This window comes from Scylla paramamosain, chromosome 4, assembly GCF_035594125.1.
Source record: "Scylla paramamosain isolate STU-SP2022 chromosome 4, ASM3559412v1, whole genome shotgun sequence".
Taxonomy (NCBI): domain Eukaryota; kingdom Metazoa; phylum Arthropoda; class Malacostraca; order Decapoda; family Portunidae; genus Scylla; species Scylla paramamosain.
In genome coordinates, this window is record NC_087154.1 from 31559527 (window position 1) to 31587026 (window position 27500).

The window sequence follows — 27500 nt, forward strand, 5'->3', positions numbered from 1 at the left end:
ACATGGGTGATGAATTTGGAAGAAGCCAACAGATATGGGCATCCAAGATGGTACCAACTGTACTCAGCCCGCAGAGCTTATAACATGAGGAATCTACTGCCAGAAGAGTGGAATCGCTTGGTTTACAAGATGGCTCTTGATGACAACCTATTCAGAAAATACCAGAGGTGTGACACTCATGTTTTTAAATAAGTAATTCCCAAATTAGCAACATTACAAGCATTACAATATGGTCATAACATAAATAATTATAAAACATGAATTTTAGTTTATAGAAATATTTGCCTTATTTTTAACTTTCTTTTTAATGGTTGGAATTCTTCAAACACACGGATGAAAAGAAGCTGCCTTAAAAATTCTGAGGAACTGCATGCCAAGTAGAAGCTGAAGATAATTTTTTTTATGCAGATGATACTAAATGACATAAAACTGAGTATAAAACTGAGGATCAGGGGAAGGGTATAGGGAGCTTGTGTCAGATCTGCTCTTCTGTATGGAGCAGAAACATGGGCAGTGAAAAACAGACTGACAGATATTCTATGTAGCTGTGACTGCAGGATGCTGAGATACATGGCAGGAGTGAGGTGGCAAGACGGGAGGTCTAGCAGTGAGGTAGCAGAGATTTGTGGAGTTGAAGACCTTTCTGTTGAGCTGAAGAAGAGAAGACTGAGATGGTTCGGACACGTGAGAAGGGCGGAGGGAGGGGTGTTGAGCTAGGTGGAGGAGGTGAGGGTTGGAGACCGACAGCCGGTGGGAAGGCCAAAGAAAAAGTGGAGGAAGTGTGTGACGGAGGATATGAATTTGTTGGGGATAGAAGAACATATGGCACAAGATCACCAGTTGTGGAAAGCAGTCATCGTCTGTCCAACTCCACCGTAATGGGAAAATGCAGACGTTAAACGAATATGATGATGATGATGACACTGAATGAATTGCTAAAAATGAAACATATATATATATATATATATATATATATATATATATATATATATATATATATATATATATATATATATATATATATATATATATATATATAATCATAACTTTATGAAGACTATGTTTCCTATGATCTCTCTGACCATGGTCCTCAGAAAGCTTGTGTCCCTGGTAGAGTTATTGTTCTCTAAAACTGCTTCACTAGTCATGCCTTGCCTGATCAAACTTTTATGACTCTGTCTATCTACATCCACCTTTCCTTCTTGTAGGAATCTTGCTTGGATTCAGTCCGTTCCTAAGGAGGGTGACTGCTCCAGTCCATCACAATGCTGACCTAAAATGTGATTTCATGCCTTTCTAAAGGTTTTTGAGTATATTCCCAACATGAAGATTCTTTAGCATTCATCTGCTCACAGTCTTCTTCCTGAATATCCCTGTATTATTGTAAATCTTGGTTATCCATTCACATGCATTTCAGTGAAATGTTTTACCTTTGTATACAATAAAAGATATTTTTTGTTAAAGTTTACCATAAATCTTTACTGTATTGTATAAGCTTCATATAGTTGCTATCCTTCTGTGCACCTTTATCTCAAGTCTTCCTGATCATTCTTTTATTGCAGTGGTAGATGGCCACTATTCTAAATCTATTAACAAGTCATGTTCCATGAGGCTATCATGTTACCTACTCTCTTTATATTAATCATATGTGATTTTAGCAGAACATTTAATTTCAGCCAAAGTGTTCTTTAATGCCTCAAGAACTTAATTCCTTCATCTTTATACTTAACTTTCCATATGCTAGTATATCCTGTATAGAGTTAAAGGGGGAGGGAGAAAAATTAGTAGAAATGACATAACTTCATGGAAGCCTATTTAGCAAGAGAAGATGTTAAATTTACAGTCAAGATTTTTAGAAAAGGACAGCCAGTCTGTTATTGAAATAGCTTTCATAAAGTTGTGTTTTGCATAATTTGTCAATTTTTCCTCTCTATATGGGGAGGTTCCACTTACATATGGTACACATGGTGTAATCAAAAGGTGTATTAGTGAGGAGTATTATAATGTGCTAAACAGCTGATGTCATATAACCCTATTGTAAAGCATGATGCTCATTAATGGTGATAGGCTAGGGTTAAGAGGGTCTCTCTCTCTCTCTCTCTCTCTCTCTCTCTCTCTCTCTCTCTCTCTCTCTCTCTCTCTCTCTCTCTCTCTCTCTCTCTCTCTCTCTCTCTCAGGATTATGTTTTAACTTGAAGGTTCATTCTCAGTTGTAATGGGGATAAGGTTTGAACAAGGTTGCTTATCCCCCTATAAATCAGACTAGTATTGGGGTCTCTTGTCCAGCCTTTTCTATGCAAATAGAAGATTTATGATGATGTATTCATATTCCTTCATCAGATTTTACTGGAAGAATTCAGTGGCAAGAGAAGACTGTGATTCAGAGTGCAAGAAACGAATGTTGTGTGATCTCAAGTCTGGGCGCTCTAATGACCGAAAATATACCTGTGCAAAGATCACTGAACAGGTTGAAATCCAGGAGCGTACTGATTGGACTGACTGGATCTACTCAGGCTTTAGCATCACGTATGTCTGGCTAAAAAATCTCTTTGGTTTTAGCTAACATCTGCATGGGTGATGGTTGCACTGATTGATACATTATATCCATCACAAAGACTTTTTATGATCAAAATTCACAATTTTAAAGGCTATTTTACAATAGCTTTACTACTTTTAGCAGCTTATTTCTAACCTATTACTTGACTGAATTGTTTTAAGAGTAAAATAATTTTAGATGAATAACAGTCTCATCTTAAACAGTATCCACTGAGGTGCTGAAATTTGTGCAATAACAAATTATATGCAGTACAATGATCACTCCTTTTCTTTTAAAAGGCCATACAAGTAGATGAAGAGAGGAATAAATATTTATACCTATATTGTGCTTTTCCCTCATCATCCTTCTTTAATGTGTCTAGTTGCCCTTTACTTATTACTGTTTTTGACATTATTGCAATCAATATAAATGCATTTTCAAGCTTGGTGAGAAACCTAGAATCAAGGCCAATAATTGTCTTTACTCCTTATTCCAACTACTATTTCCTTCTCTTTTCTTGAATTATACCTAATGTATGTATGTGACTGAGCTTATTATGGAAAACAAATTATTATGTTTATTATTATGTGGCATTGGCTAAGAATACTACCACTGTACACCCTATATGGCATGAGAGATAGCTAAAAGGAACAGGGCAAAGGGGCTAGGAACCACTACATAAAGGTATAAGATGACTGGAAGAATGTTTGTGGAACAAAAGTTGGATGTGTTAGCATTGTGTCAAACAAAGTTGAAAGGAATGGGTGAATGTGTGTTTTGGATGTGTGAATGGAAGTATGTCAGGTGTGTTGAGAGGGATATGAAAAGAGGACTTGGCCTTATTTGTAAGTCAAGGAATACAAAACTGGGGTTTAGAGTTTTAGGAAGTATCAGCGATAGTAATGTGGGCAAAGGTTAAGTCTGGAAACAAGCTGTAGACCTTCATGAGTTTGCATGGCCCAGGTAGCAAAGGGGGTGAGGTGGAGAGAGGCAATTTTTTAAATGAGGTAGATGAGTCCATACAGAGTTTTGGAGACAGTAAATGTACTGTTGGGGGATTTAAATGCTCAAGTAGGAAATGAAGTTGTGGTAAGAGCTATTATGCCAAAAAGGAATGAAAGTGGGGAGAAACTATTAGAGTTATGCATGAAACAAGAACTAGTGACTGGGAACACCATGTTTAAGAGCTATCTATAGGTATACATGGACAAGGCAAGTAAATGGAGAAGTGATAGATAAAGCAATGATGAACTACAAGTTGACTATCACTAATCTGGCATCAGTGGGACCTGTAGAGTACTGGATTAGTGGTTTTGCCAGATTAAAGAGAGGTTAAGTTAGAATATGCTTAATCCAACAGTAGAACACGAACATCCTACATTTAAAATACCCTGTAAATCAGTTGATTAATAAGTGGGGCTGTACTGATACCACTTTCCTGCCAATACTGATGATACACCATGTATTCACTATATGCAAGGGTTACGTTCTGCAAAAAACTCGCATAATGAGAACTTGCATATATTGAACTTATGATTCCATTAATTATAGGGAGTTATGTTCCACAATCTGTTTTTGAACCCTCTAAATATTTATTCTGGCACTGTTTCACAAAAATAAAGCACTAAAGCGATAGTAAAACACATTAGTAAATATAAATTGTAAAATACAATATGAAAAGACATTGTAAACAATAAAAAAAATTAGAAATTGTGGGCTGTGTAAAGTGAGAAAAGTGTGGGGAAATATTTCCACCACTCTGCCCTCTAGTGCGAGTCAGCCACCCTACCTCACCAACCAATCACACCACCGCTGCTACTTGCATAATAGGGAATTTTTCTTGCATACTGAGAATACTTGGCACATTTAGGTTAGTCGCATATGATAGAATTTGCATACAGTAAATCCGCCCCTAAACCAAATCCGAATAAGCTGAATACTGGATAACCTGAACACTTAGAATAGGGGTTTATAATGTACTTACAATATTACAGTGTGTATATGTTTAAGTTCATTATCTTTTAATTATTACTATTAATATTATTGTTATTATTATTAGTTATTATGATTATTATTATTATTACTATTATTTATCATTCTTTATGTATGATGCTTCCCTTAATTATTTTATATGTGAGACCACTCTGTGTTGGCATCTTTGTGAGTCCACAGCCCACCTCAGGCTGGCCTATATCACACTCTGTACAGCAGACTTTTCTACATAGTGTTTGGTGTTCCCCTCATCACCTGGACTATCCTTAAGAACAATATGTGCCCCACTAGCACATAATGTGCTAAAAAATATGCTGTAAATAACAATAAACATACATGTATGTAGAAGTCAACCAAAAACGCGTATTGTCGAATAAACCAAACTTTCGGATAAACTGTCGGCCACCTTGCCCCATATAGTTCAGTTTATGGAGGTTTTACTATATTTTAAACTTACATTTATCAAATACTCCATGTATTTAATTTCTGGCCAATACCACAGCTGATACTGCTAGCAAAGAAAATTAATTTTTCTTTCTGTCATGAAATATCGAATAGCCAATGCTGTATAATTCGCACAAATTTTGCACAGACATACCACTGTCGAGTTTTTTCAGTTCAAAATTTATCTTTTGTGGATAATTTGTAGTGTTTGCGCTTTACACAATGAGAAGTATTTCCTTTATTTACTGGAGCCATGACTGGAGCTAAGATTTGAGCAGTTTTAATAATAAATGGAGAAAAACAAATTAGAATGCCTTCCCTGTGTTTGGAAGTGATGCCAGCTAATTATGCAATAAGCACAGAAGTGCTAACAAACTGTTGTGACAGCAGGTTGGTGTGGTGACGTAGGAAATTTGAAATTACGCTAGTCAAAATTTTTGCCAGATTAATGATGGAACTGGATTAGTGATGGTCAAGCTGTATGTGATTGTGTCAAGGAATGTGATGAAAGAGCTGTTGGATGTGAAGATGTAGAGAGGAGCTGAGGGTGTTATGTCTGACATTTACTTGAATGAGAGGAAGTTAAGAGCAGACAACAGGTGGATAAAGGTGCAACAAGAAAGTAAGACAGAGTTCTGAAAGTGAGTGAGTAGGAGAGGAGGGAGAAGACAACAGAGTACCATGAAATGATTGTGAATGAATGAAATGTAATGAAAGATTGGGAAGTAGGTGATGTAGAAGAAGAGTGGCAGTCTTGAAAATGCAGTTGTGTGTTGTGTGGAGCAGGTGTGCAGGATGAGACAAGTTGGAGATGGTGCAAGGAAGGTAGTGAGTGGTGGTGTGAGGAGGTCAGTGTGGCTGAGGAAAAGAAGCATGCTTACAGAATCTGGCTGCAAAAGAAGGGTCAAGAATTGTACAACAAATACAGAAAAGAGAGGAACAAAGCAAAGATGGAAAGATAATATGATAGGTCGGGTAATAAGTTGACTGAAAACTTTCAGATAAACAAGAAAATGTTCTGGAAAGAAGTAAGGAAAAGAAAGAAAGAAAGATCTAGGAATGAATAGACTGTGAAACCAGGTGATAGGATAGTGCCAAGTTGAGAAGGATGCAGTCTGCATGAGTGGAGTATTTTCAAGGAATACAAAGGAATACAAAGGAAAGCCAAACAGCAACAGACCTTTTGGCCCTTGCAAGGCTGTTTGGTAACTACTTCTAACTAGCTACAGGGAAGAGAGACAGGACAGCATAGATGAAGGCTCCTCCCCACCCACCACTCCCTCCAGCTTGCGCTGGCATGGAAATAGTTGGGAAAAGTACCATGCAGTATGGAAAAACTGACATGGAAATTTTCATAGGAAAGGATGAAAGGAAGTTCTAGTATTCACCCTACGGTGAACTCTATATGCCTATCTGAAAGTTAATACAAGTTATATTAAAACTGGTGTCTGTAGAATAAGAGTTTATTAGTGAATTTAGTAATTATTCGGACAAGAAGAGAGCTTGTTGGGGATTTGCTTTTAAATATTTGTCTTTTATTTTTGAATGATTCAATAGTATTGCTGTTAACAATTTCGGCAGGAAGTTTATTCCATATATTTACTATACGATTAAAGAAAAAATGTTTGGCCTCGTGGGATTTAAAACGTTTGGGTATAATCTTGAATCCATTATTTCTTGTTAGGTTAGAATGATCAATGGTAAAATATTTATGTGCAATGGACTTAAATGTAGAGGAGGAGCATGGAGCAGTGATTGTTGCAGTTTGAAGAATGAGAGTTAATGCATTAGGAGAGTTAAATAATGTACTAATCAAGAGAGAGGCTGTGAGGGAAATGAGGATAGGGAAAGCTGCAGGTCTGGATGGATGTCCTATTTGAGGAGTGGTGGAGAGAGCATTATATTGTGGTTGATAAGGTTTCTAAATGTGTGCTTTATTGCTGGCAAGGTACCACAAGACTGGACAAATGCATGTGTAGTTCCTTTATACAAAGGAAAAGGAGACAGGAGTGCTCCAATTATAGGGGCATCAGTTCGTTGAATGTGGTAGGAAAGGTGTATGGTAGAGTGCTGATAAGGAGAATTAGAGAAATAAATAAAATGTTGGACTCTGCAGAAGACTTTCTACTTATCACCTCTATTCTGCTTATCTTATAAATGTTACTGGTGAACCACAATCTTCCCACATTTATTTCTTCTTGAATTCTGGAACATCAACCCTTTGTCTGGTTTTCTAACTTCCTATGACTCTGAGAGGTTTCAAAACAGCCTCGAAGCTGAACGGGCCATTGCTTCAGGAATTCCTATACAGACTTTAAAGGAGTGATAATTAACTTACTTTTCTGATACTTTTTGTACCCTCAATCAGTTTCCCTCTCAGATAATTGGAAAAATAGAAATCAAAATAGATAATGTCCCAACAGATTAATTCCATAAATGATGTTTTACTTAAGCACTCATTATTTAAAACATTAGTTGAGGAAGTATAATTTTCTGTTGCAGGTCCCTGGCTGTTGTCATTCCAGTGGCTGCTGTGGTAATACCAAATGTTTTGTATTTTTTCTTCTTCTGACTTTAGAACCGAGCTAATTAAAGAATGAATAATTATCATAAAAAAGAAGAGGGACCAATACAAGTGCTTTTCTAGGATTATCATACTGAACTCAGGTAGCCTACAGGAACTGCAAGAGGCATGTCTACAATAAGTAGTATGTGTACTGGATAGTAGGTTGTAATTTTTAATACATCAAAAGCACAACTGCTGATAAATGTAACTAGTTTCATTATTCCTATCAGACACGATCTTTTGACTTATTTTATTGGTTTAATTTTTATGACCGAAAACATCAATTAATGGGATTTACACTAGAGGTTAGCCATAAAACACATATACACACACACACACACATACAGAGACAAGAAATCAAGAAACTGCTGGAAGAGCTGGATGTTAGTAAAGCTATGGGACCAGATCAAGTAAATTAAAAGAATGCAGAGAGCAAATGGAAGAACCCATATGGGATATAATCAATAGCTCGTTGAAAGAAGGAAAAGTACCAAGAGAATGGAAAAGAGCTAATATACTGCCAATATACGAAGGGGGAAATAAAATGGAACCATTAAATTATAAACCAGTGTCACTAATAAGTACTGTAAGCAAGCTTTGTGAAATGGTAATTAAAGATAGATGGTGTAATAATTAGAAGAGAAAAGATAATTACAGAAAAGCAATTTGGATTCAGGAAAGGGAGATCCTGTGTCACAAATCTACTGAGCTTCTATATGAAAGTAATAGATGGAGTGCAAGAGAGGGACGGATGGGTTGATGTGGTATACCTGGATCTCAAAAAAGCATTTGATAAGGTTCCCCACAAAAGACTTAAGTAGAAGTTAGAGAATGGAGGAAAACTACAGTGAGCAACATTGAGATGGATGGATGATTACTTACAAGGGAGAGAATGAGAACTGTAATCAGACACTAATTCAAGTTGGCGTGAAGTGACAAGTGAGGTGCCGTAAGGATCTGTGTTGGCACCTATTGTGTTTCAAATACAGTACATGTAAAAAATATGAAAAGGGATCTAAATAGTTATATAAAACTATTTGTTGATGATGCAGAAATAATGAAAATAATAAAGGATGAAAATGGCTGCAAAGAGTTGCAAAAGAATATTGACAAAATACATGCAAGGAGCCAAAGATGGAAACTATAATTTAATGCCATAAAATGCCATGTGTTGGAAATAGGAAATAATAAAAAGAGACCTACATGGAATTACAAAATGGGAGAAGAAATAATAATGAAAAGTAATGAAAAAAAGGATTTGGGAGTTATGATTCAGGACACACTATCACCTGAAAAGAACATAAATTGTATATTTGGCTCTATATACAGCTTGTTAGTAAACATTAGGGTGGTGTTTAACTATTTGTATAAGAAATATATATATATATATATATATATATATATATATATATATATATATATATATATATATATATATATATATATATATATATATATATATATATAGCTTCAATCTCACCTCGTAAGGAGTACTCATCCCCTGTATCCTTTTAGCCATTCTCCTTTGTATTGATTCTAATAGACCAATATCCCTTCTGTAATGTGGGGGGTCAGAACTGCACGGCATAGTCCAGATAAGGTCTGACCAGTGACAAATATAACTTTAATATTACTTCTGGCCTTCTGCTTTTAACACTCCTAAAAATGAATCCTAGTACCCTATTTGCTGTTTCTGGCCTCTATGCATTGCTTTCTTAAAAGGAGTTCAGAGCCAACTATAACTCCCAAATCATTTTTGTACCCTGAACCTGCCAGCGCTTCGTTGTTTATTGTGTACCTACTGTGTGAGTTTCCTCTACCTACGCTAAGTACTTTGCATTTGTTGATATTAAACTGCATTTGCCGTCTGTCCGTCCATTCATTCATCCTATCTAAATCTGCCTGCAAGGCGATGGCATCCGATTCTGACCTAATTAATTTAGCTATCTTACCTAATTAATCTATCTTTGGTATGACGATGGCTGACAGCTTAACAATAATTCACGATGCATTTATTTGCTGTAATTTCCAGCCATACAATCCTCCAACAATTGACAAAATGGCACTCTGTATGAGGTTGTCATAACGATCTGCAATAAGGTGTCTTGTTCTACCCATTATGCTGTTGGGTGGTAGCGGATGCCAAGCAGTGTACGTACTATGCATCTTCATTGGGAAGGCCCAAAATAACAGTAGGAAGAGCGATAGCGGTAAAAGCTTGTAACAAAAACTAAATGGTCTCACCTTCTAGCCTAGCGAGCTGGCTTGGGGATGTTCCTGAAGCAGTGAAGTTGTTTAGGGACACAACGCCCGATCCTTGATCGTACGTGCCACGTGTATTATGAGGTTATCACAGTACAGGCGAGGAGAGTGACAGCAGATAGCCGTGTGAGAGGCCGTTAAGTGAAATGACCTTTTTTTTATTTTTCTTGCAAACACATCGTGATCGTGGTACGACAAGCTTCACTTCCTCTTCACCTGCGCAGCTTCGAGGGAATCGAGGCTTAATTTCTGGTTCACCGAGCCGCGCACCACTGACAGACGATGTTGGCACATTTTGCAGAGCCTGTGGATATGCAAGTAGAAAAAGAGACAACAATGAGTATTCATCTATAATGGCATATAGACATAAGCAAAGGCATTTCCGCGGCTCCAGCGCCTGAACTTATTTTCGTACCCTTTTTTTTCGTGATAAATATGAATACAAAACATGTAGTCCACATGATTATTAATAATGTTGCTATTTCTCCGCACTACAATATGATGAGAGAGAGAGAGAGAGAGAGAGAGAGAGAGAGAGAGAGAGAGAGAGAGAGAGATAGTAGCTTTATAAAACCAAGAGAGAGAGAGAGAGAGAGAGAGAGAGAGAGAGAGAGAGAGAGAGAGTAGCTTTATAAAACCATTCAAAATTACCTTAAGCTACATTCCTCTTCAAAAGAATGGGGGAAACTACAACAGTCGTCTTCAAGGAATGCAATAATTCTGACAGCCTCAGCAGCTGGATTAACTGCTTGATCAGCGGCATGTATACGCCTATACCTTAAAACCAAACCCCAATTCTTTACAATACCTATCCATGCTGGAATCCCAGTCAGAGATAAAATAAATAAACATAACAACATTAGCATGGGCGTCCGGAGAAGTTGGGTGTAAGGAGGGAGCACTAATTACTTTTCTGTCTCCCATGGAATTTCCAGGCTATAGTTATTCGAATGTTTCATAAAGCTGCAAGCATAAATGTATATATATTTTCTTTTATATTACTATTTTTCCTCTTCTACCTGAAAAAAAAAAAGCTGTGGACGCCCTCCCTTAGCACTATCATAGCTTGGACTGTGCAGTGTGCACTGTGCACTTCACTCCTAAGTGTATATTTTTCGTCTGCTTTTACTTCCAGTTCTAAGCAGAGTCTGAACATGAATAATTTCGTTTAGTTTCTCAAATATTCCGCTTGTGGGATCCATTATTAGTCACATTTGTATTTAAGATGATGCCATTAAGAAGGCGCAACGACATCACCACCACCAAATGGAATGTTAGTTGCAGCAGGTGGAGGAAGAAGTGTGTTAAGATGGTAGTAAAGAGTGGCTTGGAAACTAGCTCGGCGTTTCAGCGGTTTGAGAGGAGACATGTTGAGAATGACTAGAATACGACTGTTAGAAATGGAGAGGGTTTAGGATGTGATGTGGGTGGAAAAAAAAAGTCAGTAGTAAAAACGTGTGGGACTGAGTGAATGGAAGCATAAGATGGAGCAAAAGAGTTCTATGGAGTGGTATAGAGAGAAAGAGGCACCAATGTATGAAAAGCGGTATGAGGGAATCCTGGGTGGTGATCTCTTTCCAGCTAGGGCACGGTGTATGGATGTGAACGCAAGGTGTTACAGATGGTCCGAGTCTCAAAGCAAAGTGTACCAGATGTGGGACATGGGAGAGGATGAGACGGTGGAACATGTAATGATGAAGTGTGTGAAATATGCAAGACAGGGATGAGATTATGCAAGTGGTGCCGAGTGAACTGGGAAATGACTGAACAAGAGAATACACGGTGCTGCTGCTGGTACTGTGTGGAGAGAAGAATGAAAGATATTGTCTGTTTTCTGTCTGCTGTTTTTTTTTTTTCTTTTTTTTTTTCCTTACAGGAGTTGCCGATTTAAAGGGTCCAGAGTAATCCCGAGCCATCTATATAATCAAGATCAAGATCAAGAAAGATCAGAAAATTTGTAAACAGCGATAGGAAGCTGAAGAAACTACCAGGCTTATTTAACCTTGCACGACTTCACCAGGGTTCATAGGGATCATTGGATCTTCGTGCCCCTAACAACAACAATCTTCCTGAGTCGCCTCCAAAGGAAAAATATCATAAGATTTTATCTTCAAAGACTGGCAGATTAAAATGGTTTGTTAATTGGAAAATTAGGGTCCCACGCTGGTTGGGCCCGCAGCCTGCCGGTACAGGTTGCCAGTTATGCATTTCTATACACACACACACACACATACTCTCTCTCTCTCTCTCTCTCTCTCTCTCTCTCTCTCTCTCTCTCTCTCTCTCTCTCTCTCTCTCTCTCTCTCTCTCTCTCTCTAGGCAAGAGATATGGTCACTTTTATGTCACGAGACTATTGTTTGCCTGTTTTTCATCTTCCCATTCATATATCTGAAGAATAACTTTGGCTCATCTTTGCATTTGTTAAGTATATCTTTCTCATAATTCCTTTCTTCATCTCTCAAGATGCTGATATATTCGTTTCTTGCCTTCTTGAATTCTTTCCATTTCTCACTTCTTCCTTTTTTTCTCAATCTATTCCATGCTGCTTCTTTTTCTTTTCTTGCTGTTATACATCTCATATTAAACCAGTTTTTTCTTTTTCACTTCCTTTGTTTTGATCTTTGGTACATATCTACTGACCCCTTCATTATAAATTTCCATGAATATGTTGTACTGCTTGCCATGAACAGTTGTTTCCATTTAACCTCTGCAAAATATTCCCTCAACCTGATAAAATCTGCTTTCCTGTAATTATATCTCCCATTCTTGTAAATTTCATTCCCATTTTCTATTGGACCACTGCCTATACTGAATTCAATTAACAGATGGTCACCTTTACCTAGTGGGCACTGATAATTTATTCCTTCAATGATGTCCATTTCCTTTGTAAACACCAAATCTAGCCTTGATGCCTCTTCATTACTCCCAAATCTTGTATTTTCTCCAATCCATTGTGTTATAGTATTTTTTCATTTTTAGATTCAGAAGAATACATCCCCATGACTCTTCTCCCCTGTCCGTGGTCCACTCTTCCCAGCATAACATACCTCCTTGCAATTAAAGTCACCCATAAGTGTTATATTATTACTCTCCGCCAGTATTCTCTCCAAACATTTACTAGTATCTCTTAACAATAATTTATAATCCTCTTGTGTCCATGCATTCATCTTTGGGGGTACATAAGCCACTGCAAAATCTCTTCTTCCTTCTCCTTTCCTTTTTGTTTGAATTCTAATTACTTCCACCATTCCTTCTTCCATTTCAACATCTTCCACTGTTATAGTCTTCTTTATAAGTAACATGACTCCTCCCCCTTTCTTATTATTTCTATGTTTTATCCACACATTATAATTACTATTACCAATTCTTATATTTTCTGTTGTCTCATTTAGTTTAACTTCAGTAATACCCATGATGTCAGGCTGCTTTATCTTAATGTAATCATTCAATTCTCGCAATGTTGATATTAAACCATTTATATTTGTATATGCCACTGTCCACTTTTTATTTTTCCATACATTATTTACATTTTATATTCTTTTTTTTTGTCAGATACCACTTCCTGAACCTCTCGTCTTTTTACCTTCCAACAGAGCTTTTTTTTCTCTTCCTCTGTTCTGTTCTTGTTTTTTGCCTTTGCTTCTTTTATTAGATGGTTTACCTTGAGTCTCTCTTCCTCATTCATGTCCCTCTTTATCCAAACTTTCCTGTATTGCTTTGTCTTGTCCAGTTTCCACGCATTCGATATCACTTCCATGGCTGTTGTTTGTGCACTAAATTTTACTTTCAATGGTCACTCTCCTCCTTCTATATACTTCCCCAGTCTATGTATTTCCTCAATTTCACTTATCCAGTCCTCCCCTTCTCTCTTTATATTTCTTACAATGTCCTCTGCTACCTTTTTTTGTTCTCTTTCCCTCTTGTATCTTACTGGCTCTGTTTCCTCTTTTAATCCATATATAACAATACATTTCTTTTTATCCACTGTGTCCCTTTCCATCATTTCCTTCTGTTTGATCACTTTCACAATTTCCTTAAATCTGTCTTTTCCTTCTTTTGTGCTTCTATGATTTCTGTAAAATTAACTTTTTCATCCTCTTTTTCCTTCCTCTAGATTTGATGTTCACTTTTCATCCCTATCACTTCATTTTCCTGTTTTTTTTTAACAATATCATGGTTTTCCTTCAGTTTTGTTTTTAGATCGATGCATATTGTTTTCAATTCTTTGTTTTCCTCTTCCAGGTCATGTTTTTTTTTTCTAATTATTTCACTCTTTCAATGAGGTCACTGATCATCCCCTCCATTAAAACCACTTTCCTTCCTTGCATTTTTCCTCAAATCCTGGGAATGGTGATCCCATTGGCAACATTCCACTCACATCTATGGTGTCCGCCTTGCTGGAGCTTTTACTTATTTTATTACATCTGTTATTAATTAAATTTTTCCTTATTTTTTTTTTCTCATTTTCTCAAGAGAAAAGTAGATGGAAGTGTGATGTGTTCATGATAAAGAAAAAAAAGTAGAACATGAGAAATTGATTTAAAGGGCAGGAAAAAAAAGTGTGCCTGACAGTAGTAATGGTCTTAACATCTAAGGCACTGTTATTTGTTTCCCTGGTCAAGGATTCAGTCCTGAGCTACTCATATAGCCTTTCATGGATAAGGATTTATCTTACCTTTACAAGTAGATAAAGATAGTGTTTCCGTCCTCCTCTAAGAACAATAATATGCAAGGAATGTGTGTCTGGATAAAGATAATTGGGAAATTCTGTCCAGGCTATTCTTTTGAGAGAGAGTTCTTTGATGAATTTAGGACATGATGATATATTAATTTGCTTGTTTTCTTCAGAGTGTAACACTGCACACTGATGTTGGAGATATCAAGATTGAGCTGTTCTGTGAGCAGTGCCCAAAAACCTGTGAAAACTTCCTAGCTTTGTGTGCCTCTGGATACTACAATGGGAATCTCTTCCACAGAAATATTAAGGTTTGTAGAATAATGAGGAAGTGAGAAGGTGATAAGCTGGTAGAAAATATCATAAGATCAAGTGTGTGAGGTGTGGTGAATTTAAGAGGTAGGCTACATAAGGGATGGATAAATAGAGTAAAGGCCTTAAAGAGAAGTTGACTGACATTGGAGCATAGTAGAATGATAATGCATGACAAAAGTGAATGGAGAGAGTTGTGAGTGTGTGAGGAATGATGCATCCTTGTGACCTCTGAGGGAGGAGCCAAACATTGAGGGTCTCACACAGATATGAGGCAATCGGTTGTGGTAGGGGAGAGTACTTGCTATGATGGAGCCTTGTTCCAGACTGATCCTTGTAAAGTGAGGGCAGGAATACATTCTCTTCTCTGTTGTGGGTCAAAGGGCTAAGAGAGGGGTGTGAATGAGTGTGAATGTTTGAGTGCTTTGTCTTAACTGCCACATTTTTTTGGGGAGACAGCCTTAGTGTATGCATGTATGGACAGCATAGAATATTGGCTCATTATCTCCTTGTTACAGGTCTGACTATTGGACTGACTGACTGACTGACTGACTGACTGACTGACTGACTGACTGGCTGACTGACTGACTGACTGACTGACTGACTGACTCAGACTCACTCACTCACTCACTCACTCACACTCTGGACTTTTATGCCATTAATGTTTCAGTTGTTTTATGAAAGTTACATTTCTTGGTTGTTTGATATTTTATTGCATTTATTTTTTGGAACCTCTGTGCATGTTTTGGAAAAAAAACAAAACAAAAAATTGTAGATATTTGTTAAAGTAGTGTAACATAATAGCTTACATACAAGGTCCTCTTGTGCTGGAAACTTGTCTCATCTTTTTTTTTCATGAATCCACCTACTTAGGGAGAAAACTAAGGTAGTTCCAATAAAACATCCCAGCTTTTCATTTTTTGGATAAAATACACATGTACTTACAGTAAGTTCAAAGTATTAAATGAAATCTGGTGTTTCAGTGACAAAGACTTGTATGCCAATCAGTATTTTCTGACAAACTACAAATTATTCCAGAAACTTCTTTGGATGGATACTCCCATTTATTTTTTGTAGTAGGGAAGCAAGTACGGAAAACATAGCTATAGCTTTTATACATCATACACACCAAAGTTGCATGTATTTACAATCATCCAGTGTTTTGTATTATTTTTGAGATTAAAAACAAAGGAGTGTGTGGTACTGTTGCAAGCAAGGGTGTAGAGAGAACAAAGTTTTACAATCCACACTCATACTGGGTGTCTGAATTTATTGTGGGGCCACCATGGAGAGTGGGACCTGGTCTTCCATGGATGAATTGGGGAGAGGTTAGGCTTATTACCCCATTACTAAAACTTTAGATTTTTCATTTATATGAAACCTGATGATTTGTGAAGCTAAATCAGTGTGTGCTATACAGACCTAAGGTTGTAGAGTTGTCTGTATACTATATTAGAAATAAAGGACATGGCACCTCGTGAGTTTAAAATGGGAATGGAATTTAAAAGAAATTCAAGTGAAGATGAATTGCCACAAGCAGGCTTAGGCATCTGTGTAAAATGCCTTGAGTGAAAATTGCAGAGATAGTGCAGGTCAAAAAAGATGTAGAGTTTTGGAATAGGAAAGGTATAGCCTGGGAATAGATGTGGTTTTTTTGCTGAAAAAAAAAAAAAAAAATTATATATATATATATATATATATATATATATATATATATATATATATATATATATATATATATATATATATATATATATATATATATATATATATATATATATATATATATATATATATATATATATAATTTTTTTTTTTTATACATTAAACGGTGTTAGTTTTGCAATGACAGGTCACTCAAGGCTGACTAAAATTAATTTGCGTCTTGGTGATCATCTTGATCTCTCGTTACTTGTTGGAGTTGTAGGTGACTGTGAGGGTTTTATCACGGGTTCAATCCCTAACAGTGGTTTGTTGTGGGGTCATCTATCCTGCCTTTAGATCAGTGTCTCAGTGTCTGCATGATGCTCCAATTTTGGCATAACAGTTTTATATAAAATTTGGCTGTCTGGTGGTAGTTTAAGTAATTGCTAGAATTAAAAATATATTTATTTCCAGGGCTTTATGATACAAACTGGAGATCCAACTGGAACTGGTAAAGGAGGACAGTCCATATGGGGAAAAAAGTTTGAAGATGAAGTTAGAGATGACTTGAAGGTAAGAATCTTTTTTTTTTATCTAAAGCTTGAGGGTGACAGATAGCTGATAGAGTTCTACAGAGCAGCAGCCAACCACCTTATGAGAAGAGCGTTGGAAAACATATTGGGATGATTGTGGCTTCAGCAAACCCAGATACAGACACTCCCCAACTTAGGAATGAGTTAGGTTGCAGATAGCCATTCATAAGCCATTTATTTGTGAAATATTTTAGGTGTACATTACTCTCTAGCTTTGCACTTGCTTTCTCGTAGAGCCATAGCTTGAAACTCGGGGTATCGGAAACAATGAGAATCACTTGTTTATACTAGCTGCATTTCCTAGCGTGATGCAGCAGAGTAGGTGCCACACAAATGTTTTGTCCTCACATTCAGCATGATGCAGCAGTGCAATCACCACACAAGTGTGTTTTGTTTTCACATTCAACATGACTCAGCAGTGTACTGCCATCACATTTAGAACTGTAAGTGTTTGTATTTTGTCCTCACAATCGGCATGATGCAGTGGTGCAGTGGGAGGTGTAAACAACGTGGCGCCTCTTGATATTGATACTACAGGTGACTCAGGATTTCTCCTGAGCCAGGCTTCTCATTCATATCTCCAGTTGTTTGTAACTCACATGTCTGTAAATCAGGGATCATCTTCATTGGAGTGTGTGTATGCATTAACACCATACCTTGAAGGTGCTCAGATAATCTAGAGATTTATATCAGTGTTATGAGGACATGACCTGGTTGTTTTCCTCCCAACATCTGACTGCCACTGTATTCCCTGTGCATCACTAGAGCTGACTAAAGTGACTAGAGTTTTGAGAATCCCTTCTCTGAATTTACCTTCCCACATTGAAAGAGGTCTCAGCAGAATGAAATGTGAAGTGGGTGAGGTAGTCAAGTGAAGAACCTTAATGTGGCCTAGCAACTTTAAGGTAGAGACTGAGATGACTAGAAGGATAAATCATGAGACATATCTGTAAATTATCCAACCATTTTATATACAGTAAAATCCCTCTTATCCGGCATCAACGGGACTGCCGACATGCCGGATACTTGAATATTGCTGGATACTTGAATAGAAGTGAAATTATGTCCACAATCACCACCCTACACTCACGCATCTTACCATAACAAAGATCAGCTGATCTTAATCAGCAGCTGATCTGATCAGCTACTTAAGTGTAAGCACAACACGCTTCCTCTTTTCTACAACTTTAGACATGATGAAGGCGGCAGGCGATAAACAGTGCACACGCGAAACTGAGTCACTGAGTAAACACAGTGCAGTGGGCCGCGGATGGTGCGAAGCAGTGTGCTCTGGTGCTGAGGGGACAAAGTATGCCTCGTGCGGGAATTTTAATCGATTTTATGAGTACACATTGATTTTTTATTGATTTTAAGGCTCGGGGAAAAATGTGCCGGATACTTGAAGCTGCCGGATACTCGAATGCCAGATGAGAGGGATTTTACTGTATCTGGAGAACCGAATGTGTGGTCTTGATGTAAATTAGCTGTCCTTTAGAGGGAACTTAACTGTGCATGCATGAGCAGACATTCCTGTGAGATGGTTATAACGACAGAACCAGGGAATGTCAATAAGTGAGCTCGTAAAAGGGCATGGCCATCACTGACCAAGCAAATTGGTAACCATGCATCAAGGTTTTATTGAAATTTGACCATTCACTTGTGAAAAATATTAGAATGATCAAGAATACTTTTAGAGATGACAATGCACGAAGCCCAGATAAAATTTTAGTACTGATGCTTGAAACTTGGGCAGCAATCTTTTGAAAGCAATTAACTTTTTGGAAGGCCTTAATTGAGCAGAAAGTCAGAAGATGATGAACACATGCTGGGGTGCTGGGTACAATCACATGAAAATGGTAATTGACAATGGGAGAATTATATGGAGGGGAAAAAAAAAAAAAAGATAAGGTGAAATCATTGCATCTTAAATCTAAAGATGAATATTTTTATCTGTTGCAGCACTCAACCAGAGGTACAGTGTCCATGGCCAATAGTGGACCAAACTCTAATGGTTCACAGTTCTTCATTTCCTACTGCCCCCAACCACACCTAGATCTCAAGTATACTGTGTTTGCAAAGTAAGTTGATATTTCTTAAAATGCATTATATTTTGAACCAACTTGGTATATATATATATATATATATATATATATATATATATATATATATATATATATATATATATATATATATATATATATATATATATATATATATATATATATATATATATCTCTTAAACAGTGTACCTAATTATATTAGGAAAGAAGAGAAATAAGTGCTAAGAGAATCTGCTCATTAAAAAAAAATCTATACTGTTTTCAGAAAAGGAATATGTAATAAAAATTGGGTTAGGATATAAATATATTTTTTAAAAGTATTTTTCAAATTAATTATAAATGGATGTTATGGAAAGAATCAATGCACATGCTATATTATGTAATTTCCACACATCCAGACAGTAATTATTGAGATGTTTTGACAAGTTTATGTTTATCTCTTTCCAGAGTTATTGATGGTTTGGATGTTGTTGATGAACTTGAGAAGCTTCCAGTCAACCCAAAAAATTTTAGACCAACCAGTGAGACCAGAATAAATTCTGTAACTATTCATGCCAATCCAATAGCTGGGTGATTACTGGAATGCTTTGTTTGTAAAATAAATAAGAATGAAGAAAGTGTTAAAGGTTCTTTGATTTTCCTGACACTTATTGACTTGTTTTCTCCACAAAAAATAATATGGTGTGTGTGTGTGTGTGTGTGTGTGTGTGATCTGGCATGGAAGCAAGAAGCACCAGATGAATGATTGGTGGTAATTATTACTCCTCGATCTAAAGGTGAAGGTTATAACAATGAGTAATAGTTATAGGGAGGATAAGTTTGCCTGAGAAGCTATGGATTTCGTGACTAAAAGACTGATGGGAGTGACAGGTGAAGGTCAATGAGGAACAGGGAAGATTCAGGATAGGAAAAGGTTGTGTGTCAGATTTTTGCAATTAAAATGACAACAGAGGAGTGTTTTGGTCACACTAAGATATACCAGTAATTATGCTAATAATATCTACCTACACACTCCTTTATAACTGAACGTCTACACGCTCGAGTAAGAATGAAGTGACACTAGAAAATATAGAGGCTCCTGGCCTTGCATGCTCAGTTTTGACTCCGTATTCCTATTGCTAGTGGAAGTTAATGGGGTTTTCATGGGAGCTTTCATGATCTATTTAACAAGAGTTTTTACAAAAGCGGTGGTAAACACATCCATGAAAATCCGATTAATAAAAGCGGTGGTAAACACATCCATGAAAATCCGATTAATAATCTCCATGGCACTTGAAAATAGTCCCAATGAGATAAAGCGTTTAAAAATTCTGGGTTTGGAGTGACACGCCGTGGTTGCTAGTCCTCTTACCATAAAAATTCTGAGTGCTTCCTATGGGTAAATTCACCCACAATAAGCTCTTTCATTTGTGTTGCGCCTCCCTCATCCTACTTAACCCCAAATACTCCCCGGAGACAGTCAGCGGGGCAAATTAGAATACGCAAGGCTGAGTGGAGGACCCCAAGACTTCCGACTGTGAGCGAATGAACTTATGAAGCGTCACACGAGAAGACGTTATTCGTGTTATGAAAATTATTAATATAAACTTCAACATAACCCCGTTTATTTAAAGTTGCAACACCCTCATATTTATCATAACTCATTAAAGGCATAATATGTAGTTCAAGAAAAAAAAATAGTGAATCACATTTTTACTCGCAGTCTGTGGCAAGGAAACCTGCTGATACGTAAAACAGGCTACTATATTTTCCTATGACTGAGCTTTGTCTAATGTAATCAAGGCTAATGACAGCAGCGTTGCCAGTAAGGCAGCCCGATTATTCTAATTCATGTCAACAAACTCGTCCCAGCTGAGCCAAGTCTGAGGGGAGAGATTACTCTCGGCCCGGCGCGGGAGCCATCCTGCCCCGCCGCTGTCAGCCCTCCCCGAGACAGTCCCGGAGATTTATAAGCACATTACCGCGCGAGGAACTTACAACCTTTGTAAGTTTTGTATTTATGAAGACTGCCGGAGACTGCCACACCAAGAAGAATGCACGAGGGAATAAAAACTCCCATCTCAATCTCATCCGGAGTCAAGTAAAATAGCGCTTGTTCTCTCTGACTACGTCCTGCTTAATGCTACTCCATAAACTGCCTCGCGTGCCCTTATTCTGATTAAAGGAGTTGGTAGAGCGTTGGTTGGTAAAGTTAACGTGAGCAAAAGCTACAAGCAAACATTTTTTCAGTTACATCTGATCCCAAATAATCTGAATAAAAGAAAGACTTTTCTTCTTCCAATTTTCTTTTAAGCTGAAAACATCACATACAGAGCCGCGCGTTGCCGCGATTCAGGAAAATTATGAGGCAAATGGACTACGAACAGCTCAGATTCTATAAAACATTTTTTTGCCAACACGATCTTCGTCACATGGTGCAACAAAGCTCCATAAATGGGCCCCAGTCTGCCATGTCTGCTGCGCCACAATGGCGTGGGGAAAGTTTTACTGTCTTGGAATAGAGACTTATCCAACCAGCTCTGTGAGAGGGACGCTGCTCAGTTTACTGTGTGTGACAGTTGAGTCGTGTTGCTGTCTCATATGTGCAGACAGGATAGGGAAACGAATAAGAAAATACTTTATTTCTAACACCAATAGAAATCTTCCTTCGAGTTCGTATTTTCACTCACATGTGGTGGATGTGTTAACAAGACGCTCGGGAACAGTGGCGGGGGTGCTCAAAATTTACTGACATGTTACAATTTGTATTTGGTAACTGAAAAGATTTATACACACACACACACACACACACACACACACACACACACACACACACACACACACACACACACACACACACACACACACACACACACACACACACACACACACACACACACACACTTTCGGTGATAGATATTTACGAGGGGTATTCAGAACGTGAGCGTGAATTTCATGTTTGGCAAAACAGGCCAGATACCTGCGTGGCATTAAAGTTGGTGGCGCCTACCACTGTGCCATTAAGACGTGCAGGTGTATGCGGTCACCCAGACCACAAAAACCACGACTGAGTCATGGCGTCTCGTCTGTTTTCATGCAAGTTAAAAGGACAAAGTGTAGGTTATACACGTATTAATAATATAATTAACTTAGCAAGAGAGAGAGAGAGAGAGAGAGAGAGAGAGAGAGAGAGAGAGAGAGAGAGAGAGAGAGAGAGAGAGAGAGAGAGAGAGAATTATATAGTGATACAAGAGTTCCCATTCTGCCGGAGGTGTTGCTGATTATCATAATACCGACAGGTACATGGGCGCTTTACAAATTTGACATTACCTACTTTCCTTCCATCACGAGTCATGGCGTCAGGCACAAGCAATATTCATCAAGGTCATTCTGCCTGCGGTGGATGAGCGGCTGGTGAAGGTTCTCCACTTGAACCACTTATCACAGGAAACTGGTGTGACCTTAGCTGGGAAGGTCATCCTCAGTAGTGCAAGGCGGCGATGAGAGGCTGTGATGATAGAAGGTGGTCAGCTGGAAGGGAAGTAAATCAATATGACTATACTATCTCCAGTAAGATATTCTTAAAAATCTCTTGACAATTAATCAAGCATATTCTGAGCGATCAATCTTGTTATTTTTCCTGCCTGCTTTGCCTTCCAGTTACCTTGAATCAATGTGTCTTACCTGATTCACGCAGCAGGTACCCCTCCCTCCCGAGCGGTTAATTTTTCTTTTACGTAATTATTTATTTTACTTATAATCCTCGATATGAGCAAACGCTTCTTGGTTGTCCGGTGTGCGAAAACGGACGAGTGAAAGATACAAAACAACTCGGTGCCAGAAGTGCCCAAACATTATAATTAGGAGATATGTTTGATTTCTTAAGGATACATAGGAATAAAGAAATAATGAAAATAAATCGTAAGCGTCTAGTTATAAGGGGGGTGGCGGCTGGGGAGGGTAAGCACACTTCCAGTGGTTTGAGGGGGGAGGAGCCTGAGGTGGGGGACCCATTGCTTGCCACGCTGAGGTAAAGTTGGGTTATTCATCCCGGCCTCTCAAGGTATCAAGTGTCGCCATATGCCTGCAGACGCCGCCTATTCAGGATCACCCGCGTCAGGAGTCTGGAGTGCCCGCTGGGTTGAATGGAAGTCATCCGCCTATGTTCTGAGAGGGATAATTGTAGTGGCGTCGCCGCGGTGCAGGAAGGGGAGCAATATAGGCTATTAAATGCCATGGATCACTTTCTGCCTGACTCTCCCTTATAAAAGTAACTCAGGGACTGTGGATAATTCAACTGCTCTTGATGTTTTCACTCAACTTGTTTGTTTTAATGAAGGACTTATTTCGCTTCTGGAATAACATCAATGGGTCAGAACTACGAGTACTGCGTTGTATGTTTCTGAAGTGACTCATGATTCTAAGAGGGAAAAAAATCATACAAGTTTGCGCTCGTCTCATTTCTGTGTGTGTGTGTGTGTGTGTGTGTGTGTGTGTGTGTGTGTGTGTGTGTGTGTGTGTGTGCGTGCGTGTGTGCGTGCGTGTGTGATTTAACGAAAATTCACACAGAGAGGAGTCGGAATGGGAAAAAACCCGACTCCACCTAAACACACACACACATACACACACACACACACACACACACACACACACACACAAGCGTGCAAGAACCTCCACCAGCCGTGCCGACGCCTGAGAGTCAAACACGTAGAGTCAACAAAACAGGGTCTCATTGTGGGATTAGGGCACCCGGGACCGCCGAGGAAAGGCAGTGAGCGATTCCAATTAATTTCCGCGGCCCGTAATGCGATCCCCCACCGGCGCTCACTTCCTTTGATGATTACAACAACATCTCGCTGCAGAGGATGAGATTTCTCCCTAGACAGATTAATTTTGAAGAATGGGACGCGGCCTGGTGGGAGAAGGAAGAGGAAGAGGAGGAGGAGGAGGAGGAGGAGGAGGAGGAGGAGGAAGATGAGGAGGAAGAGGAAGAGGAAGAGGAAGAGGAAGAGGAAGAGGAAGAGGAAGAGGAAGAGGAGGAGGAGGAGGAGGAGGAAGAGGAGAAAGAGGAAAAGGTCAAAGAAGACAAGGAAGAAGACGAGAATGAGTAAGATAGACGAAATGAATTTCAAGAGAAGACAGAGAGGGGTGGGAGGAGAAGGAAGAGGCAAAAGAAAAGTACGAACTGGAGGGGAATGAAGACAAAGATGAGGAAGAGGACGAGTTGGATGGACGAAAGCAAAGAGCAAAAGGAAGAGGAGGAGGAGGAGGAGGAGGAGGAGGAGGAGGAGAAAAAGGCCGATGAGAAGAATGGAAACGAGGATGACGATGAGAATGCGTAAGCCGGACTAAAACTAAACCAGGAGGAGGAGGAGGAGGAGGAGGAGGAGGAGGAGGAGGACTCTTGATGTAGGAGTGATGGTCTGCAGTTGACAGTGTGAGAATGGCAGTGTGTGTGTGAAACAGCTGGAAGAGAAGATGAGAGGCGGGGGCGGGGCGGCGGCCGCAAGGCGTAATGTAATATTTAAGGAATGGAAGAAAAGTGGAAGACAGTGGGAAGGAGGAACACAGAGAGAAACGGGGAGGAAAAGCAGAAGGTGGCGAACTGGAATATATTCGAGCAAGGACGGGAATGTTGTTCAGTAAAATATGGAGAAACTGTTGTAATTACATTTTGTTATCTATCGTGGTAGTTCATAATGCACGATTCACATCATAGCGTTGTTGCTATTATTATTATTATTATTATTATTATTATTATTATTATTATTATTATTATTATATTAAGGCCGAGAATATCAAACCTAAGCGTCTAATCACAAACATTACATTTTTTATCGAGAGGGAGAGCTGGTGTCCTGAATACAAGCTCCACTTTGGAGCATTCACTCATCACCATTGACAGCCACTCACGGTCGTTCACAACGGGGTTAAATTTTACGTCTCTCTCTCAGCTCAATATATTCTCGTTTTCTGCTCCTATGTTGTATCATATCCATGGCATTCTCTCTCTCTCTGTTCCCTGTTTTTCCTCTCTCTCTCTCTCTCTCTCTCTCTCTCTCTCTCTCTCTCTCTCTCTCTCTCTCTCTCTCTGTTCCCTGTTTTTCCTTTCTTTTTATTCCTTTTTCCTTTTTTTTTTTCTCTCTCTTTTGCAGCTCTAGGTCGTCACATTGCCGGGAGTGACTCGTATAACATTACAACTATTTCCACTGCTGATGGCACGGCCGCTTTTACGTCCATAGAGATGCGGTTGCGGCATTCCGTTAATTAATATCAGACGTAAAATGCCTGGGGTGAAAAAATGATGCACTTTTTCTCTATTTATTTGTGTATTTCATTCGCGTCAGCAGTGGTATTCACATATTATGAAGAATACTGATATATTTTTTTTTGTTTTTTATTTTTCGCAACGTTTATCGTTACAATGACTTATTTATTTATTTATTTATTCATCTTTTTGTTTCCCTCATTGTTTTGTCCTTCAGTCTCGCCTCGTCAATCCTTTTCTGCTCATTTACTTATGTTTATTCTTGTCCTTTGCTAGTCTACCTCTTTGTGTTATCTGAGTTGCCTGCTGTTTGTTATCCAGTCTAGTGTCTGCCTGTCTCCGCCCGCCCGCCTGCCTGTCTGTCTGTTCTATCGGTCTGCCCGCCTGCCTGTCTGTCTGTTCCATCTGTCTGGTGTCCGTCAGTCCGCTCTGCCTGTCCGCTCCCTGTCCGTCCCGGCTGTGCTTTGGCAATCAGCGGCGTCGTGTGTACTCGTACCTACGGAAGCGGAGGGAGGAAAGGAACACGAGAGCTGGAAACAAAAACTAATTAATATAAAAAAAAATAAATAAAGAAAAAATAGAGCAAAAATACAAAAATACGATGCTAGCAGTGTACGCGATACTGACACACACACACACACACACACACACACACACACACAGAACCAGCCACGGGTGTTTTCACAAGATACGGCAAAAGACCAACAACTCCATGGGATTTTAATTTTGAACTCTGGGTATAAACTTACTCCCTCCCGGTAGGCTTAAAGCTGAGGGGCCGAGGGAGTAGTGACGGCGGTGCTGGGTGAGGCGGGGGTGAGGCGGTTCACGGCTTGGTGGTGGTGGTGGAAAGGTGGAGGGAAGGTGGAGGGAAGGTGCAGGCCGAGGACATTAGAGGTTGAGAAGTGGAAAGGTTATAGTTGTGAGATTATTATTGTTTGTGGTGTTGTCGTGTTATGTTGTCAGTTGGGGGATATATGTACGGTGTTGCTATGGTGATGTGTGGGTGCTATGGTGCAACGTAAGTACAAAAGAAAGGAAAAGGTTTGGTGTGGTTATATTGACACGGCGATTTATCTATTTATTTTTTTTTACTCTCACTCTTTTGAAGACACTGGATAAACTTTTCTTTCTCACAAACTCGTAGGATAAACTTTTCCTCTCTTACATATTTATCTATTTTTCTTTAGGCATGGGTCAGTAGGGATGAGGTACTGTAAGGAAATTATAATATGGCGGAGAACAGAACAGTGGTAATATGTTAAAGCATGAAATATATTATGTAGCTAAAGGGACATGATGACTTTTGTATCTACATGTTGAATATATGGAAAGAACAAGATTTTAAGCAAGAGCGGGAAAGACATGACGAAATAATGGTTTAAGGAATGGGTATGATGGAGTGGTCATTCAGGTGTAGATATGCGAGGAAAAATGGATATGGTGTGATAAAACTTTGTATTATGGTGTAGCAATGTTATCAGCGGTGGGCTTGGCATGTTTAAGCCACACAACGGTAGTAGGAAAAGTACAGCGTAGTGAAACCCTGAGGCCTGATGTGAAAACGATAGGAGAAAAAAGATAGGGGCAGTTTGCAGCCTGTATGCAATAGCAACGGTGGTAAGACTAGGCATGGTGTAGCGAAGCAAGGTGTACCAAAAATAGTAAGAGAGGGTATGGTGTACTGTAGTTAAGTCCTGTAGCATGTAGTGGTGAGGGTGAGGTGAGCGGGGGTGTGGCGTGACGGTATAGGGGTCAGGGAAGGTGATTGTGAGGGGGAGGTGAAGTCATCATGGGGGGTTGGGTGTTAGGACAGCCAGGGAGTAGTCACGAGACCTATTTTCTCCCTCACTAATCGGCTGCGGACAATACCGTTCCTTGTCACGCGACTGAAGACCAGGCGGGCCGTGTCTCGCCAGCCAGCAAGCCAGTAGCTCTCCGCCAGCTGGTCAGGAAGACAGACAACTGTGTTTTGAATTTAATAAACAAAAGAGTAACTTTTTCGTCACTCTTCTCTTACTTAGAACTCCTCCTCTATTTCATATTCATAACGGACGTCCTTGAGATATGCAAAACAAAAGTTAAAGTTTTTTCAAGTCCCAGATTTTGCATATCAAAGAAAATATTTTAAAAGCAGCAGTTAACTTCACGCGGAGAATTTTGTTGCTC

At 38.9% G+C, this 27500-nt stretch overlaps 2 protein-coding genes and 1 long non-coding RNA gene across 4 annotated transcripts in view; 2 read left to right on the forward strand and 1 right to left on the reverse strand.

The window, feature by feature from the left end:
- Positions 1-7741, forward strand: part of LOC135100007 (sphingomyelin phosphodiesterase-like) — a 36208-nt gene extending 28467 nt beyond the window's left edge. The window contains exons 12-14 of the mRNA XM_064002829.1: positions 1-167; positions 2340-2525; positions 7474-7741. The exon at positions 1-167 is cut by the window's left edge and continues 18 nt beyond it. Of these exons, the coding sequence (XP_063858899.1) occupies positions 1-167; positions 2340-2525; positions 7474-7543 (423 nt within the window). The 3' untranslated portion in view covers positions 7544-7741. The remainder of the gene's footprint in view (positions 168-2339; positions 2526-7473) is intronic.
- The window catches only part of LOC135100009 (uncharacterized), a 69564-nt gene that overhangs the window by 3150 nt on the left and 38914 nt on the right, over positions 1-27500 (reverse strand). Inside the window, exons 2-4 of one of the 2 annotated variants that reach the window (XR_010268479.1) lie at positions 22394-22594; positions 9782-10103; positions 518-651 (exon numbers count right to left, since the gene is read on the reverse strand). This is a non-coding gene — a long non-coding RNA (uncharacterized LOC135100009). Of the gene's footprint in view, positions 1-517; positions 652-9781; positions 10104-22393; positions 22595-27500 lie in introns of those variants that run through there. The other variant, XR_010268480.1, reaches the window with a different exon arrangement.
- Positions 11726-19709, forward strand: LOC135100008 (peptidyl-prolyl cis-trans isomerase-like 3). Its single transcript, XM_064002830.1, has 5 exons — positions 11726-11932; positions 14649-14786; positions 16906-17004; positions 18984-19102; positions 19532-19709. Exons 1-5 carry the CDS (start codon positions 11930-11932, stop codon positions 19656-19658), a joined length of 486 nt encoding a protein of 161 aa, XP_063858900.1. The 5' UTR covers positions 11726-11929; the 3' UTR covers positions 19659-19709.

Excerpts from the sequence above, each read along its gene's own strand:
- LOC135100008 (XM_064002830.1), top strand. Across the intron at positions 14,787-16,905 it reads TCTTCCACAGAAATATTAAG|GGCTTTATGATACAAACTGG; the intron begins GTTTGTAGAATA and ends ATTTATTTCCAG. Across the intron at positions 19,103-19,531 it reads AAGTATACTGTGTTTGCAAA|AGTTATTGATGGTTTGGATG; the intron begins GTAAGTTGATAT and ends ATCTCTTTCCAG.